The sequence below is a fragment of the Oculina patagonica genome, chromosome 7 (genome assembly GCF_052425735.1).
Source record: "Oculina patagonica isolate OP01 chromosome 7, crgOcupat, whole genome shotgun sequence".
Taxonomy (NCBI): domain Eukaryota; kingdom Metazoa; phylum Cnidaria; class Anthozoa; order Scleractinia; family Oculinidae; genus Oculina; species Oculina patagonica.
Genome location: NC_135764.1, coordinates 32,916,931 through 32,935,764, shown reverse-complemented (window position 1 = coordinate 32,935,764; position 18,834 = coordinate 32,916,931). Strand labels below are relative to the sequence as shown.

At 38.5% G+C, this 18,834-nt stretch overlaps 2 protein-coding genes across 2 annotated transcripts; one reads left to right on the top strand and one right to left on the bottom strand.

Moving 5' to 3' along the window:
• Positions 1-6,438, top strand: LOC144661579 (uncharacterized). The gene is made up of 6 exons (XM_078522382.1): positions 1-542; positions 1,523-1,651; positions 1,958-2,014; positions 3,119-3,189; positions 4,085-4,172; positions 4,983-6,438. Exons 1-6 carry the CDS (start codon positions 93-95, stop codon positions 5,247-5,249), a joined length of 1,062 nt encoding a protein of 353 aa, XP_078378508.1. The 5' UTR covers positions 1-92; the 3' UTR covers positions 5,250-6,438.
• A 761-nt stretch (positions 6,439-7,199) lies between these two features.
• LOC144660327 (autophagy-related protein 9A-like) lies at positions 7,200-18,181 on the bottom strand. The gene is made up of 24 exons (XM_078520938.1): positions 17,586-18,181; positions 17,226-17,269; positions 16,106-16,170; positions 15,795-15,914; positions 15,132-15,267; positions 14,481-14,583; positions 14,010-14,109; positions 13,768-13,884; positions 13,480-13,497; positions 13,130-13,229; positions 12,397-12,437; positions 12,082-12,144; positions 11,804-11,878; positions 11,212-11,321; positions 10,844-10,884; positions 10,235-10,330; positions 9,848-9,886; positions 9,505-9,684; positions 9,292-9,375; positions 9,140-9,206; positions 8,605-8,684; positions 8,370-8,510; positions 8,137-8,273; positions 7,200-7,742 (listed from the first exon to the last, which is right to left on the bottom strand). The coding sequence occupies exons 1-24, from the start codon at positions 17,701-17,703 to the stop codon at positions 7,721-7,723; spliced, it is 2,097 nt and encodes a 698-aa protein (XP_078377064.1). The 5' UTR covers positions 17,704-18,181; the 3' UTR covers positions 7,200-7,720.
• Positions 18,182-18,834: the final 653 nt, after the last annotated feature.

Here is an 18,834-nt window from a genome sequence, read left to right as displayed (position 1 = left end):
GTGGTAATCTGACACGTAGAAACAAAGGAAACAAAATGGCGTAATTCGCGGAGAAGTAGGAAGTGAAAACTTCTTAGTTTCGATCACTTGCCATGAAGAACATTACTTTTATTGGTTTATTTCTCCACCTGTGCATTTTCAAGTTTATTTTTGCCTTGTATTCCTCAAAAGAATTAGAGATCTACAGTGTTTTTTTGAAGCCTTATGGAATCAGTTTTAAAGATGACATCATCTTGAAAGTTTCGCCGGATTTTGGGAAGTGTGCAGATTTGAACAAGACTTATCAAGACTGCAAATCAGTTGCCGCTAACCTTATATCTTCTACATCTGCAAATGAATTTGCGAAACTTAAACTGTTGTCAGGAAGCTGCCCCAGTGGAAGTTATAATTGTTTTTATAAAACAGTGAAATCAGATTTGATTTTGAAAGGATGGTTTAAAAAAGTGCAGAATACAGTGAGGAACTTGTGCAAAAAGCAATGCTGGAAAACAATGCAATCTGTTGTCGACAGGTGCATTCATTCAGGACAATCAGCCGTAAAGGTAATCAAATGTTGTCTACCAGTCACATCAAAACGTTGAGTACATGGTGGGTTTCCTGGGCGTTGGGTTCCCTGTGCCTTGCCTGGAGGGAATTTGATATTATGGCTGTGCTTGTCGTGGAGAATATGACAATATGACACAAATAAGTTGTCTGAGAAAATGTGCTTCAGAAACATTTTCTTGCTGCAGAAAAGTACAATTACTTCTGAACTCTTTTTCCTGCAAGCTAAGTGGTGAAAGAATTGTACAGTCCTTTTGTGATAGGTAACACAGCTACTTACCAGCCAAGAGACATGACCCAGACAAAAAAACACAAATAACAAAACAAAAACGATAATGCTAACATTGCAACCTCTTTCTCCTCGCCCCCCAGAGCTCTCGCTGGATCTGATCTTGGGGGGGGGAGGGGGGGGAGGAGAGACCCTGGGAATGAGCTTGCTAACATTGTTGCGGAAACACTTGGCACAACAAATCTTTCCCCATTTAGCTGTGTCAGAAACCGTTAGCAGACAACTTATTTGTTGCACGTTAAAGTTACATCTTACACACTTATGGGTAAAAATTCACTTGAACCAAACCACTCAAATTGGATTGGAATATTTAAGGGTGTTGCTGTAAATTTACAGCAAGCATTCCTGATACTTTTATATGGGAGTTCCCTCCCCCCTGATAAATAGAGAATCAAAACCTTGAAACTATATTTAAGGGCCTGAATACATTAGACAAGCTACCCTGGTTAGGTAAATTTAGCTGGCTTAGTTTGCTGGGATATACTCAGCTGTGGCTATAATAGTTGCCAGTAGTGGTTTTGCATGGAAGGGATTTGCATGGATGTTGTTACTTATGTAGTGGCTGTTGATCAGTGACAATGCATGGAACAGTTTAGTAATCTTAACTTAATATGGTCTGCTTTTCTTCTATGCTTCTCCATTTTCACTGTTAGTTTCGCACATAAACCTATTTATTTGAACTTGGTCTAGGAAAGTGACAGAATGTATGTCCATTTTGTGAATGAAGTTCTCAAGTCACTGTGTATTGAGCAAGATAAATCCTCATGCGCTGACAAGTTTGTTAATGGACTACTGAAGAATTCAAATTCAAGTATACAGGTAATGTAATGCATAAAGAGAAAGTTGAGAAATATTATTAAGATGATATTATGTCTGGGGGAGCTTACTGTTTAACTTATAAACATCTGAAAACTTTGGTGGGATTTTGCTATCAACTGGTCTAGTACTTTTTCCTTGACTAACAATATTGTTGTTAAGGGATAATTTGTCATTTGCTTAGGTGACTCAGTGTTGTACATAAGGAATTCACCACAATTATAAGGCAATTCCATTTTATTCTAGACTACCATAATTTCTAAATCCTGTGATATTTGAAGTTACCAGTATATATATTTTCTGTTGCAGGTGTGTGATGTTGCCAAGAATATAAAGGACAATATGTGTTCTAGCAATTGCCACCAGGTAAGCTTCAATATCCATGTACAAATTCTCCTGACTGATCTGCACACATTTTCTTATGCTATTAGTTGGGAGAATTTGTTAAAAGAACAAAGCAATCTCCCTCTGGTGATGATTTTTTAATTCTCATAACCTTTTCTCTTAATTAAGTATTGCTAGTGGGAGGAGAAATTTGATAATAAATATAAGATGTTCAACATGACACAAGCATGGGACAAAGAAAAATTCTGAGTCCCCGACGGGAATGGAACCCATGGCCTCCCAGATACCGGTTGGGCACTCTAACCAACTGAGCTACGAGAGACTCGTTGTGAGCTGGGCCATTTACTAGGTTGATATGTGACACGCGTCCTGCACACTGCTAGGTTCTGCAATGTCGCAGCTCACAACGAGTCTCTCGTAGCTCAGTTGGTTAGAGCGCCCAACCGGTTTCTGGGAGGCCATGGGTTCGATTCCTGTCGGGGACTAAGAATTTTTCTTTGTCCCATGCTTGTGTCATGTTGAACATCTTATATTTATTATTTATTACCGAGCTTAAAATTTACCATCTTTATTATTTACGAGAAATTTGATGTTGGTCACTCTTGGGATTTATTAGGTTATGCATGGGACAAATAAATTTGATAACCCAAAGTCCCAAACACTTTGCCAACATATTCCAGAATGCTGTTGCATTTTAGTTGCAAAGTGAAAACATTCAAAATGGCATTGTGACTCTGTTGTAAGAAGTGTGAGGAGCTGAACAAAGATGACATCAAGTCATGTCCTGAACATTCTGTGTTCTGCTGTCATTTTCTTTCCTATATCCAGCCAGTGTTATATATTATAGCAGATACAATGTACCTCTCATTTAAATGTGTACATAAAGACAAAATTCTACAAAGGCAACCCTGTGGCTGAACATTACGTGGAGGTTTACATAAGAGTTAAGTGTATGGATCAGTGCATGGTCGGGGCAAAAAATCCCGGTTGTGGTAGAAAAGGGGCCACACTAGAGGAGGTTCAACTACAGATCATCAGGACGTTCTTATCCTTGTCCTTTTATTGGTACTTTATTTTATTAAAAGGTGTTCAAGTCTAAAATATTGTTCCCTTTTTTTCATTTAGGATGTGTGGGATTTTTATAATAACCTTGGATGCTGCATTGGGTCAGTTGCCAACATTTTGGATTGTTACAGGTTGGTAAATATCTTTTGTCTACTGAATAAAAAAACTTACGGGATCAAATGTCTCCTATCAGACACCTCCCATAAGTTGCCCTGGCTCTCTTGTGGTCAGTGCTGGACATTGTCTTTAAAAGAAACCTTTTATTTGTTCTTTAATATATGTGTAATCATCAGACACTGAGTAGAGGTTCAGCTATAATAAACCCCCCCAATACTTGGGTTGGGGGGGGGGCTACAATCTTCTCAATTTTTTTATATTTTTTTTTTTTTCCCTTCTTTGAGGGGTTAGAATTTTTTTTTTTTTTCCCCCCAAAAGCCCCCGGAAAAAGGAATATCAAAAAAAAATAAAAAAAAGAATAATTTAGGTTAAAAAAATGTAAAAAAAAAAAAAATAATTAATTATATGATCAACAAAAAAAAAACCGCGGGCCACAAACAACCCCCCCGGCGTTTAAATAAAAAAAAAAAAATTTGACCCGGCGGTTATACGAGGCCGGCGTTTAAACGGGGTCCGGCGTTTAATCGAGAAAATACGGTATTTCTTCCATGGCGAGCAATAATGAATAGTATCACTACAACATGTCACACTTAGATGGGACACCAGTTCATTAAAAGGGATCCCAGACCAATGTATATATACCTACTGAGAACACCCATAATTATACCAAAAATGGGTTTTCTTATTTGTACATTTGGCTAGGTAAGACGTTTCCTTTTTGTCTCCATGATTACCTTCTTGTGCACACATAACATCCTGGAAAGTGTTATGCCTACATTGAAGCACAAGGAGGATATAGAACTCTGGGAAGTTTGTGACAGTCCCACCAGTGGCATAATGTGACGTTTTGATTTTACTTAAAAGTGTAAATAAATAAATGATCTTTATTTTTTAATTTTTCCAATTTAGTTTTAAACCACAGAATGACAGTTATGGAGTTTTTGTTTATTCAAGATGTAAGTTAAAAGTGCCGACTGCATGTTCAACAAGTCCTGAGGTAAGGTTAACTTGCTGCACTTCTTGTAGCCTGCATAGCAGGCGCCTGTGTAGTTTTTCAAGCGCGTGTATTAAAAGGGCACTAGATCACGAGAAGAGGCCTCGCGTGGCCGTCTCGTCCCTTTAGCGTTTCCCATATGCGTGCTCAAAACTACACAGTCGTCAAGTTACGCACGCTCACACCTTAAAGTTAGTAGTAAAATTGTTAGTGTAAATGTTTTTTATAGTGGTCATACACTTTAATAGCTTCATTTCTCTTTGAGATAGCTAGTTTACAGGCCTGCCACTGAAACAGAGGAAACAAATATTTGAAATGTACATAACAGTCATAACATAGTAGCAGGACTCTAGCAGGAGGCAGACCAGTTGGCTATATACAAAGCGTGACCGAGGATTGGTCAGGAATTTGAACTCGGGACGACCGAGAACAAATCCAGCTAGTGGTAAGGGTGGAGGGTTTAAACCCTGGACCTTTGGATTACAACATCAGCGCCCAAAACAACTCAGCTCCCTACACGTAAACCACTGCCTCCTTATATTATATTACACTTATATTTTATGATCATTTGTGAACTTCAAATATTAATTGTAAATTTGCCTAATAACGAAGCATTAGATTGTATTAAAACCGTGGAGACAGAAAGAACCGGCTGGGGTAGTGTTAGTGTGGGGCTGCTGTCGCATCGGCGGCGGACCGGGATGGATGGCGCGTTTTCTGGCCGGCCTCAGAGTCCTCATGGGCCCGGAGGATAAGTAGTAAGTAAGTAGATTGTATTAAAGTTGACATTATTTTTTTTTTTAATATTTTCAGTGCCCATTAACACCAACTACCCAAAGTTCCTCTACATCTCCTGTAAGTTCTTCCTCAAAGGGAAAACAAATTGCAGGAATCGTTATTGCTGTTCTCATCTGCCTCGGCATGGCTCTTATTGCGGGAAACTATATGTACAGGCGAATAAAGAGAAAACAAGCGATTCGATTTGAAGATTATGGCTACTCCAGACTAAAGATGCTTGAAGACGACTTTTATTATGATGTTGAAGATGATGATGAAAATACAGGATTAGTACAGGCTTAGCTGTTAAATTGTTCACTTAGCATAACTGTTAGTTGGAAATGGAAAATAGTTCATAGGAAAAGTGGATACCTTTTTTGTAAAAAAAAAAAAATGGAAAATGTTATGTCCATGTTTCTGTTTAGTTTTAGAAACACTCGTGAGAGCTTGATACTGTTTTGCAAAACCACAGCATTTTAGACTTCTCTCAGATTTCCACAACATGGCAACGACGGAATTAAGTATCCGTCAAACCCGATTTTTTTATAGAAATATTTTGACTCACTTTATTATCAGTTTTAGTAAGAATTTATATGTACTCATTGTGATAATGACCACTTGAAAATTATGACCACGCGATTATGTAACGATAAATCATATGTAGAACAAAATTTCTTGAAACTAACTGGTCAATCCATACGCCTTCAAGTTATTTTCTCCAAAATTGAGTGGAAGCAGTATCCCATTCAATCTTGTACGGTTTGAAATTGATCATTTCTGAAGTGCACTATTACTCAAATAGTTTTTGGCTTTGTAATAACCATTTTTTTGGAGAATCGCTTCCAATCCCCAGATGCTTATGAATGTTCCGGAATTGTTCAGGAGAGATCCAAAATTAAGTCAGGGAACAACTTTAGTTTTTCGGGAATCTTCGTAAGTTTCCGAGTTTTACTGCCCAATAATGCAGAAAACAGTACGAACAGTGCGCTCGTCTCCAAAGATCCACCTTGTGTACCACAAGTGTTGGATCACTGAGGTGGGAGAAATAAGAACTTGCACCCATTATCCACATGCCTTGCACATTGCTGACGAGTCCCAAAGAGGAAAAACAGCTGTCCACTGCTAGGCTGGTGTGTTACTTCAGTCTTGAGAGGAGCAAAGTGCACATACCTGAGTGTAGTGAGTCCATTTCACTTGTCACCATCGAAACATTACGTAAGGCTTCTATCGTCTTGAAATAAATATTTAATGAGTAAGGACCAGAGAGGTTTTATATTTTTAAATACAGTACAATGGAATTATGAATAATTTGCTTAATATCTTTTTTTATATAAATACAGAGTAAGTGCATGTAGCTTATATATACATAAGAATTGTATTATTGAAAAAATAAATTATTATTAAACGTGAACATTTACACAGCAATTTCTCTTTCGACACTTTATCTTGAAGACCTTTCTTGTTAGTCCAAGGCTATGTCTATACCACCTAGCACGGCAATTGTCCACAATAAAACCTAAAATATGATCGACTCGGAAATCTTTTAAATTTTCGTATTAAATACTGTCTCTTCGTGACAACGTAAATGAAAAAGAGTGTAACAATTGAAATGGTAAAAGTTTGAACGTGGCCTCTGCACCACAAAAAGAGGCTAAATATTAAATAAAGAAGCGTTCTCGAGTCGAAAAAAAAAAAAGGCTGAGTCCCCAACGGTAGTCAAACCCATGACCTTCCAGATACTGGATGGACGCTCTAACCCTTGAAAAAGGGTCTCAAGTCCAGGTTTGAGAACGTTTCTTCATTTATAATTGGGGTACTTCAATTACTAATAAGCTGTTATCTTTGAAACCAAGGAGATCATCGAAAAAGAAAGGGCGGCGCAACTCATAAATGTTTTCCCTCGCGCATGTAACGGGCTGAAACAGCTGTAGTTATCTTACAAAGCCGATGCATGCGCCGCCAAGTTGTCTTACCCTGAACAGTACCAAAACCAACCTGTCCTTAGCGGCGGCACACCTCCCTCCCATCCTTCCAGGAAAACTACTCTAATGAAGGACGTCACATGGTCTCTGTCCTTCAGTCTTACTCGTTGCCAGGCAGGAGCAGTAATAGACTCGTGTTCCCAGGGTTTTCCTTCTGATCAGCGCTCGCCGAGACTAAGCTGAGTATGAATTATATTTCTGAGCCTTTCTTTTGGTATTCATAGAGTTTGACTAAGCACCCTAGGTTTACAAGAAAAGAAAGAATGAAGCCTTTATAGAAAATAAAGCACTTTTAATTTATTTATCGCTATATACCAATCATTGCAAATGATACAATCGTTATAACCCTTAGAGTGAAAAATGTTAGTATCAAACGATCACTCTGTGCTGATTACACAAAATCTCATATAATTCAATAAAACACAACGCTGAATAACTTAATTTTGGGAAATATGTGTACACCATAAACTTGAACACTAACACAATTTTAAAACTATACAATATATGACAACCATGAGAAACATTTGACAACCTTTTCGCATTTTAAAACCACCCTCAATATAGATACCCTAAATTGTAAAATGAAAATTGTAAAGAGGTTATATTGCAGAATAAAAGATAACATCTATGGATTGAATTTCGTTTCATGGAAAAGTATTCTTCAGCAGCTTGTGTAGCATATCCAGTCTTTAACTGTGATATCCAGTCTAATGAACGATCGAAATCGAAGTTAAAAGCTCCTTGACACTAATCAAGTAGTTGTTTCTTTTGACAAACTCGTCCACTGTTCGTTCACACAATCCCTGCGTCGTCCCTGTAACACAAAATACAACGTCAGTTTAAATTATTTTAAGAAAAACAAAATTCCTTTAAAAGAAAATTTGACATGTACCAACCAGTGTTTACTGTTTACAAATTAAGCACAAACGCCCTTTTTGCCCTAGTTATTCACACGTTGAGAAATACAGAATATATATTTTTTTTGTTTCTTAAAGATGAGACAACATAGTGCACGATTCACATTAGCTCAATACTATTCCTGAAATTTGTTTGCGCGTTACGCTTCAGGAATTATAGTTCACCTCTTCTTCGCACACACGAGCCACTATTTGTGTCGTAACGCAATGTACCTGGGGCTATCCAGTGAACAACCTTAACAAAAGTTGCACGCAAGCTGGGGACTAGTAATTCGCGTACTGTTTGTATACCTTGACTGTTCTGTTTCGCTCTCTTCTTCAAAAAGCTGAGCGGATGTTGATGGCTGCTGTTGCTGCTGTTGTCTTGTTGTCGTCGTTAAGCTGGCAACTCGTGGTGCTCCAGTCTGTTCAACCTGACGATCTCGCAGCTGAAACAGATTTGAAAAGTTGTGTCATTGAATGGAGGAATAAAGCCCATCAGCGAGTTACTATGGCTAACTGATTTCTGGGTAAAATCTCCTTACCTCGTGCATATACATCATGCTGGAATTCATGAACATTTCCCTTGCTTGAGCCTGCTGCTTTGGTGTTACAGCGGTAGTCCCCAGTGGAGTGAGTGACGGATCGCTGAGGCTCATGGGATTAATGTAAGGCAAGCCTTGAAACTGAAGGTATGACACAGAGGAGAGAACAATTCATGAATACCTTTTACAAATGTAACATTTGACAAACTCTATATCTATTAAAAACAGCACTTACACTGCCTGATCTGTAATCCGGAAGAGAGTTTGCTTCAGACATAGCAGCGCTGTGGCTCAGGTTCAGACCTTCTTGGACCGCTGAAGTAAAAACAACGTTTATACAGAATTAAAACACAAAATAATACAGTCTGTCACCTTAACAATAAGCAAAACGTGTCAAGAACCGAAAGACAAGGCAACCAAACACCTTGAAACGTCAAACTTTAGCAACAGTTTTCCAATCTGTAGCGTCCCGTAAGGTAAGGCCTCAAATCATTCAAAAAGCCTTTCATAAGCCACTTACATTATCCTACAATTCACGAGGTAATCTTTTGTTAAGTTTCCATGGAACGACGATGAGAATTTCCACTCTCTTAGCCTATTCTTTGACTTGCCGACTGATCCTAACACTCGAGCGTTCGCTTGGCGAGGGACGCTAGACAACTCATCCTTCTTAACGGGCAGAGTTGGAGTTGGCCCAGCGTGATTGCATAGAAATAGTTCGATTGGAAACCAATCTAATCTACTAGTAATGCAAATAACTTCATACTAACCATTTTCCCGAATTGTGCTGATAAACTGAGCGCCTTGTTCTGTTGGTTTCCAAGTCGGGTTCCTTATCTGCAAATCACGCAGAATTTGCGGTTAATATTTACGGCAAACTCATTCAATACACAAAACAAGAAAGACTAAAATGAACACTTACAGAAAAGTGAACAAGAGACAGTTCTGTTTTTCCGTGCTCAGCTTGTTCATATTGTGTTGCTTCTGTTAATCCTTGAGTTAGCCACTAAAAAATAAGCAGAAATAAGCATTAGGAACATGTAGATAGACAAAATTATTCTCAAAGTTCGCGAGTAATGTTTAGCGCAGCAGTCAAAAAGACAGAAAAGTTTTCATTTTCGATCTTGGGACTTACCTCTGGGTTTCCATGCCTTTTCACGTCCATCTGCGCAAACGAACAAACATCTCCAACACCCACAACATCAACAGTGAAATTTCTGAAGAAATCCACGATGTCGAGAGATTTGTAGCGCAGATTAAAACACAGAAGGAAGGGCGTCACGATAGGACTGAATAGCTCCTGAATCACGTATTCCTATCACAACATCAATAACAGAAAGACAATAAGCGTGGAAATGTTCAAACGTTCAAACGTTCAAATTTAAAATACATAAAAAACAACAATCTTTGCCCAGGATGGATCTCAACCTAAACTTAAGCACATTAAAGACGCCAGCTTTATAAATGCATCAACTTACCGCTTTGTACTGAAACACTTGAGAAAATTTTTGTCGCACCTGACAAAACAATTTGAAAAGTACATTGTACAACATTGGAAAGAGAATTGATAATGAATTACTAAGTTAGTAAGGCACTAAGATACAATACAACTGAAGACAGAGGAGCAAACTCGGTAAAAGCACTCGCCCCACCCGGCGCCTCATGGAGGCTGTGGATTTTCTCAGATGAGCAAGCTTGAAATAAACACCGGGGGCGTTTAATTGAGAAAATACGGTGTTTGCGTTTGTTTTTTAAATGATGGTTAAAATGATTATGTGCAGCATGCAGCTGATGAGATCAACATTGCATTTTACTATGCGCTATTTGTATCTCGTTTATTGAACAAATGCAAAGCTATTACAAACCTCTCTGGTGTGCGCCTTTCCTTTCCACGAATCAGGAATATAATGCGTATGGGACACAATTTGCTTTAACAGTTGTTCAGGGTCCCATACAGTATTCTAAAAAAATATTTAAAAAGTGAGATAAGGTGGTTTTTAGTTGACTGTCTAAAGTGAACAAAATCAATCTTGACTTCTTGACTTTGCTTACGTAGGTTTTCCCGCGCTTGGCACCAGCTACCTGTTTTGCTCAGTTTTTAGAGCAATTTTCAATATTGAGTGTCGTAAAACCAAAACCAAAGTAATTACTCTAGCCAATCACAAAGGATACAGACAATCCAGTGAACCAATCAAAACTCGAGGCAAATACATGTAACTGGCACGAAGCGCGGGAAAACGTGCGCGAGCGAGTCACGATTGGTTTTGGTTTTACTCCTGATTGGCTGAGAAAGTGGCGCGAGATTTTTAAGCCAATCACTAAGCGTAGTAATGCAAAACCAAAGCAAACGCAATTTACTTTCGACACTCAAGTGAAAACCGCTCTAGCATAATTTAATAAGTTCTTAAAGTAATTTGTTTTCTTTCTACAATGGTCACTGCCCATTTTGAATGCAACGAAAATAATAAACCAACCTCGTCAGGTACAAATATGTAACATCCTCGTATTATTAAACCTGAAAAAAACAAGCGCAATAACAAAATGTAAGTGATTTACGCTCGCTTTGAGAATCGAAAGGCTCTTGTAGGAGCCTGGCCGCCATTGTTCTTGCGCGAGACACGACTCGTACAGTAAAAAGAAAAGAAAATGACATTTGTTTACCCTCGGTCGTAGCACAAGTGCTAATGGGGCCGAGCATTCAAATATTGCACTGTCCCTGTAGTATAAAATGGAGCAAAACACTAACTAAATGTCGGGAATAACCTCTGATGGACTAGCATCCCATCAGGGGGTGGGTGTAAAGTAGTAGTTTATACTTGTACTTCGATCTCTCTGACCTCACCTAATATTGCTATAGCAGTGAGCACGTGTTCCGCTAGGAGAACATCCCTGTCCAGGAGTGTAAATATCGTCAACACAGCGAACAGTGCTCCAGCAAAAAATGCCAAGTTCCTGCGGAATATTAACAACATTGATGTATTACACTTTCTCCAAAATATTTACAGATTCGCTATTTTATGCTCCATATTAAATTTGTTCAGTTAGTTGTAACTCGAGGATTTCTAAAGCGCTTCAGGGCCATCTCAATAAAACGTTTCGTTGAATACGATCTAATTGGTCTAAAATGGGTCGGTCGGGCGATGGGAAACGAAACATTTTATTGGGATGGCCTTGAAAAAAAAAACGAGGTTTATCTTCTCTTATTTGCACGTTTTTTCCACTTCCAAGACTAGGCTGTATGAGCCCGCTATTTTTGTGAATGAGTTTGCCAAGCAACATGACGTTACCTAAACCCGACAAGCTGACGCAACATCTTTCGAGTGCTCGACCTATCTTTTTTGATTGGACAGGTAGACACAGGAACTCTTCGGGTGCTTCTCGAGGATCTCCGGAAAACGAAACTTGACTGTACGAACAAGCACGAAAAAACTTACTTGGCTATGATGGCCATGAAAGGAGAGACGAAAAGATTCATGTATTTGGATGCTGGTTCGTACGCTCTACTCAATCTGGAAAGCAAGAAAAAATATAGAAATAGGTTAAAACGTCGCGTGAAAGGAAAAAAAATATAAGAACTGAGAGGAAACGAGGTTTCTACACCCGTTTCAATACGTTCGATTATTGGTCAAATTTCGACAAATTAGTTATTGGCTGGTAAATTCAACCACCCAACTATCAGTTCTTGTAATAACGATGCATTTTTTTCACTTACCTTGCCTGGAGTTCGTGGTCCAATTCATTAAAATGTCGAAAAAACAGTCTGCCATAGGAGGACCTGTAAAATGTCAATAATACAGTCAGTTGGTTTTCTTTGAGAGGTTCGTCGAAAAGATGCAAAACAAATTGTTGGGAGTCAAGGTTTTCAAATTTCCCACGAGCCGCCTCAGAAAACGATATTAATAGCTCTTGTTGTGTAGCAACACGGGCAATCATAAGACATTATACCCTCCAAAATAGCAACATCTTTTGCTTCCAAAGAGACTTGAATGCCTATTTTATAGCTTACTACACAAGTAAGAACTCTTACCATTTGCGTGCTCCAAAAGTATCAGGTTCTCTTTTCACCATCTACAGACAAAAAAATACAGTGTGAGGAACATAAGACAAGCACGCAAAACTCATGCAATTTGATTTAACCAATCACAAAATATATTGAGTACGAGCAGTCCCTCTTTTTTCTTAGTCCGTCTACCATAAAACGGAAAAAGAGTGGGGGTGGAAAAATGGCCTGGGGAAATCTGAGGGATAGATGCGCGTCTGTCCCACAGATTTCCCATGGACATTTTTCCACGAGCGCTTTACTTTGCTTCACGCTCAACGAACTAAGAAGAAAGAGGGACTGCTTATAGTGAACAAAATATTCCCCTATTTTTTTATTCAGCCAGTTTATCAGGAACAAAGTCAAACAACTCGTGATTTGGCTTCCAGTGCGATTTCCCGCGCTTAGCATCCGTTGCAGGTTTTTGCTGTGACTTTTGATTGGTTCAGTGCAGTATTTGGGTTTGTCGACAGCCATGATTGGTCAGATATGACTCTAATTTAAATTTTATGTTGCACTGTTGCACAACACAATTTAAATGTTCTAAAATGTAATCGCACAGCTTGCAACGTCAGGAAACACTACCAATTATTTTCAATGATATTTTTCTTTGTTGCTAGCCGTTTTCAGGCTGCTTTAAATCAAGAGTTTAGGTTCATAGTTCGGATACCTATCAAGTCTACATGTTACAGAACAAATATTTCAAAGAAATTACACCTACCTCAGCATAAGTGAAGAATGAATACAAAATAACCCAAATAATAATGAAAGGAGAAAGAACAAAGTTTGCTATTCCAATCCAGAAAATGCGTTTAGCCAACCTACAGTGTGATGCATGAAAAATACTTAGTAAAACAAAAACTGAATGCTCCAAAATACCATCTATTCTATGCTCACTGCGGCGCATTTAGTAGCACAAAACAAATCAGTTCTAATCTTAAATTACAATCTTAACATTTCGCTGTTTTCTAGTTCACAGACCTTCTTCCTTCCTGAACAAATAACTTTATTTCAGGAATATTTATAGTAATTGACATTTACAAAACCAATAGGCCAAAAGACTCGACTTACCGGTTTGCCAGTACAAATCTGCAAGGAATTAAAAAAAAAAATCATGATTACACAATGTTCCAATTTTTTATTTTTTTCTATAGAGGCATAACAGTTGATTTAAGCCAATAATATATAAATCCCTGTTCCCTTCTCTGGTATGGGGAATAGGGGCAGACAAAGCAGAAAATAGGATGCAATAATTTCGCAATGCATGTTTGACTTGGTAAATGATAGCAGCTGAACATGTGATGTCTGTGATTAGAGCTGATTTTAATGAAGATCTTGCTGACAATGTTATTTGCTGACCTGTTTGCTGGATTCCTGAATTCTTCTCTCAGTTTCCAGTTGTTCTGGAAAGGACTTCCTGGGCCCCAGAATAAAATCAGTTTTAGGTTGTACTTCATTCCCTCTGTTAAAAATGCCCTGTGGACCAATAACAACATCGTAAGGAATCATATTATGTACATCCACTTGGCAGGAGTAAGCTACAGACATAATTTTATTGAAACTGCAGTCTGCATTAGAATTCAAAAATCATGACAACTTACCTTTCACCAACAAATGGAAAACTGTATGTACAAGAAATCACTGACTTGTTCTGCATTGCCAACATGTAGTTTTTCCATCTTAGAATACGATGATGGATATCTGAAGAAAATAATGAACTTCAGTCATGAAGCTGTTTCCAGCTTAAATCTCAGGTCTATCCCTAGGGGTTCAGAACTGGTTTCCAAAGAGTGACAATAGTTATTAACATGATAACCTGTAGCTTTCAGTTTCAGTTGTGCTTTCAGTCAACTGATGAAGTAACAATGATTGATGGTGCGTGGAAGCCAAAAAAGTGTGCATGCCAATTCTACGATAACTATGATTGACTAGCTCATAGGCCTGCAATGCGCGAAAAGGGTTACAGCTGCAACAGGTACATCTGTGCTTACATTTTATGTCTGTGTTAGTCCACTTACAGAGTTTTTTTTTTTTTTTAAAAAAAAAAACAATAATGTTATAAGGTCACAAACCAAGTTCTGTCAGTTCTTCCTTGTGTACACACATTTGATGAACTTTCTGAACTTCTATTAATCTCTTCTGAACATCCTGCCACTGAAGGTTTGTTAGTTCACTCTAGAGACAAAACATATCAATACACATCAGGAAATTCATTACAGACTTAGAAATGTATTTGCATTGAGATGTGGATTATTGGGACTGTATATGCTTATAAATGGCTACAGCCTTACAGCATTCTGCATATCATTAACTAGCATCAAAGGCCTGCGATGTGGATTGGGAGATGTGGTGGCCAAATGGTTAGTGCACTGGACCCCTGGATCGAGCGGTCTGGGTTTGAGCCCTGGCCAGGGTCACTATCTTATGTTCTTGGGCAAGACACTTATAGAGCTACCCAGGAGTATTAAAGGCCGGGTACCGGCAAACTTAATGCTCCCCAGGGGTAACCCTGCAATAGACTAGCATCCCATCCAGAGGGGAGGAGAAATACCCCTAATCGCTAAATGCTACAGAAACTCGGATAAGCTCCAGTAGTATGGGCCACTTGGCATAATGCAGACTTGCGTGTGGGTGGTGAAAGGTTACACTGTCATGTCTGATGTATTTAAAAAGTTTCCCAAGGTATACTTTTTATCTTTCTACTTAATTAAAACATTACCTACCTCTGATATTCTCAGTGCATTTTTATAAAATGCCCGTATTTCCATAAGCTTAAAGAAATGGATCACAATTCTTGCCACACGAATCAGCCAGAAAATGAATGCTATGACGAGACAAACAACTATGGCAGGTTCCATACTGCAAAGCAAAACATTAATTGAATACAATTGTATTAAATACAATTTGAAGAATTTTACAGCAAGGCGCCCAAAAGTGTGACCACTTTTAATTTATTCACATTCTTTCGTGCAGATTTAATCCAATCAAAAGCCGTGGATAGCTTGCAGTTGACTTCTGATTGGATTAAATCTGCACGAAAGAATGTGAATAAATTAAAAGTGGTCACACTTTTGGGCGCCTTGCTGTAAAATACCATTTTTAAATTATGTAATTTATTGCTACAATAGTGCAAGCACATATCCACAGATTGTACAGTAGAATCCTGATTTCTCAGACGGTGAGACCTCTATGGGAAATGAATTGTTTCAAGAGATCGAGAGGTTTGAGAAATTGGGGGTAAAACTGCAGAGAAGTACGTACCATCCAAGGAAAACGAAAATTGGTTTGAGAAATCGGGAGTTTTGAGAAGCCAGGGGTTTGAGAAATCTGGATTATACTGTAAATACAAAATGTTAAAAAAGTATGTTATATATTAAGTAACTCACTGTTGTACTTTGTGAAGATGCACCACATTAGACCATGTAGGGTTCTTGTGGTTAAACAAGGTGTCATAATCAACGCATAGAATCAGGAATGATGTAAATAAAACCACAAACACAAATTGACTGCAAGAAATGGAAATTAAGAAACTCTTAGTTATATACTGTTCATGTATTTAGTTTTAAGCCTTAAATTAACATTATCACAACTCAATCCCTTAACTGTCTCTGTGCATGTTAAGTCCTTCTAATAATCTTACATGTAAACACAGAATTCTATTCAATTAAAACAGAAAGCAGTTAACAAAGTCACTTACATTAGCTCACAGATCTCATTCAGAAGAATACAAACAAATCCATTATTCCTGTGATATTCATATATGTAATAAGTAGTCAAGGATTACAAATGAGAGTTGTTTCTAGGGTCTTATAAAATGTGGACTGTAGAGGTTAGTGGAAAATAAGTCTACCAAAAAAATAGTATATTGTCAGTAATGAAGTACAAATTTTTAAGAGGCCACCATCAGCAAAAGGAGAAACACTTGACTGGTTCACAGGAGATTGTAGAGTGCGCAGTGGTGTGTAAAAGAAGAATACACAATGGGGTGCCTTTGGTGAAAAAGGAGAGAGAAGGGTATGTTTGCTTGTGTTCCACAGCCTTCCAAGGAAAAGGGAAAGCTGCGGACAGCATAAAGATTTTCACCTATGTATGTTTCACAGAAATAATATGAGAGACTTAAATTATGTACACACATGAAACCTATTTCACTTTTTGCATAGATTCTGCTACAGACTCACTGGTCAGACCTGCCAAGTTGTCCAGTCCCACAGGAAGACCATGGCATTTTCACAGCAAATTAAAGTCAACTCCTGCCTTGCAGACACCTCATTATAACAGACACACCATTATTACAGACAAGACTTTAAGTTTTGGCAAATAAGAAATTATTACTGAAAATAACTCCCGCTACTACAGACTTTCTCTATTGTGGACACCAAATTGTGGTCCCAAAGGTCACTGTTTCATAGAGGGAGTTGACTTGAGCACATTCAGCAGCTCAGAATTTTTATTTGTTACAATATTAATACCGGTATGTCTCTCCAGATTTCAAAACAGATCATGTGGTTTTCCCCTAAAATTATGTAGATTTCACTTCACACAGGTTGGCAGGTTTCCCTGCAGGGTCAACCCTTGGACTGGCCAGTGGGGTTGTAACAAGACTAAAGCAATCTTCAACTTTCAACTTTTCCCCTACTTATATATACCGGTAATATTCCATGCAATCCTCTGTATTTACAAACAAACTGTATTTGTGTTATTGGCACAGGGAAGCCAGTGAAACAAAGCACAAAGCTTATTACAGCAATGTAAAGAAAGGGAATTCTAAAGAAAGCTATTTATTTTATTTAAACAGCAGTGCAATTTAGAAAGGATATCCGTATGAAGAATTCATCAAGATTCTCTATGTGATTCCAACGTCCTGTAGATGAAATATCAATAAAGTAAGAATAAGTGAAGAAAATACACGCCTGACTGCTTTTTACTTAGTCTCGAACTATTAAAACACAAAACGTTTTATACAAATCAAGCCGTCCGTCTCACAAATCTAAGGATCAGTAGTTATCTATATCTTTTATACTCCATTCTCCGTCACGGCTTTTCGCAGGCTTGTGTTTCTATTTTCCAAGATTTCGTGCAGACCTTCCCGCCTAAAAACCAACGGTCATTACAACTGCACAAGTAAACATGTACATAGACTTATGTAAGCGAATCGAATGTAAACACAAATCAATTACCTTTCTCGACTTCCTCAAATCCACGGGCACCAATATCGAAACCTTGAGGAGGCAAGTCCTCTTCAGGATCATCTGAATTTGAGTTCAATCGGGTGTACTGTGTGCGAAATCCAGCCATGCCTCTCAATATTTCCTAAATGTCACGTTATGTCGGTGTAAACCTTCTCCGTCTTCTCATGCATAAAACGTTACAGCGTCACAGCTGTACTACGGCTAAGAATTCACAATGCACAAGTGCTTCTTCTTAAAATTCATATCTGTAAAACCATTTTGACAGAAACATTTTCAACCCAAGTTAATTCTTTGCAACATTGGGAATGCGAGTGATTTTACAACTACGCCATTTTCACTGATGCGTCATCGCGAACACAAACTCTTCCTTGCCAATGTCGAATCTTCTGTATCTTTGTATATGTTTTCAATGCTTCCAAGCTTGCTTTTATCAAGAGTAGTAGTAGTTCTTCCGTGCTGTGTTTCCAGGAATTGAAAAGGGACCTGAATTTTAACAAAATAGTCCCGTCTTTCGTCAGCTCTTTTTATGTCGAAAATTTTCAATACTTTTGTTTATGTTGTAAAGAGCATGCGCGGGCTGCTCCCGGGTCCAGGCTCCTGGCCACGCGGTTTCACTCTCTCATCAGCTGAATGAATTTCTTTTTTAAATGCTTGATATTTTACTTCTGTACATATGAGACTACGTACTCGTCCACAAAAAGGGTACCGTAAACTTCCGAAAATAAGCTTCCCCCTCCGCAAAAATTCTCTTTCCTGACACAACAGCCCTTGTTTTCCCACTCCCTCCCTGGTGAAATTTAGCCCTCCCCGCCTGGTGGAATATGAAAAACTCTCTGTCATGTCGCCCAAAAAAGCAATCACACAACCTTACATTTACGGTCATTTTGTTCCGACGATACCGGAGGCACTCTTTCGGTGCCTTCATATGTTGAAGGAAAGTCTGTTTTCGTTATCTGATTCTCGGGGTCCAAAAGCCACTCTGGAAACACTCCGCGAGGGAGGTTTGAATAGGATTCACAACAAGCCTGTTGTTAAGTTTGTTGGAGTATTATTTTTAAGGTATGGGTGGGTAATTATTGTTAACAATCTTTTTTTCCAACTTCAGGTCGTGCAAGATTTGTCTCACTTTGCACGATTTTTCCCTTCTGTTCTTGCTGTGCGAAGCTTTTTGGTAACCCCCCCCCCCCCCCCCCTCCCTCGCGCCAACGCTGCTGGGCCGCGGGCCTGCTTTCAGCAA

Excerpts from the sequence above, each read along its gene's own strand:
- LOC144661579 (XM_078522382.1), top strand. The coding sequence starts at position 93 with ATGAAGAACATTACTTTTATTGGTTTATTTCTCCACCTGTGCATTTTC. Across the intron at positions 3,190-4,084 it reads AACATTTTGGATTGTTACAG|TTTTAAACCACAGAATGACA; the intron begins GTTGGTAAATAT and ends TTTCCAATTTAG. Across the intron at positions 4,173-4,982 it reads CATGTTCAACAAGTCCTGAG|TGCCCATTAACACCAACTAC; the intron begins GTAAGGTTAACT and ends TAATATTTTCAG.
- LOC144660327 (XM_078520938.1), bottom strand. The coding sequence starts at position 17,703 with ATGGCTGGATTTCGCACACAGTACACCCGATTGAACTCAAATTCAGAT. Across the intron at positions 12,438-13,129 it reads CATTCTTCACTTATGCTGAG|ATGGTGAAAAGAGAACCTGA; the intron begins GTAGGTGTAATT and ends TTTTGTCTGTAG. Across the intron at positions 7,743-8,136 it reads AGCGAAACAGAACAGTCAAG|GGACGACGCAGGGATTGTGT; the intron begins GTATACAAACAG and ends TTTGTGTTACAG.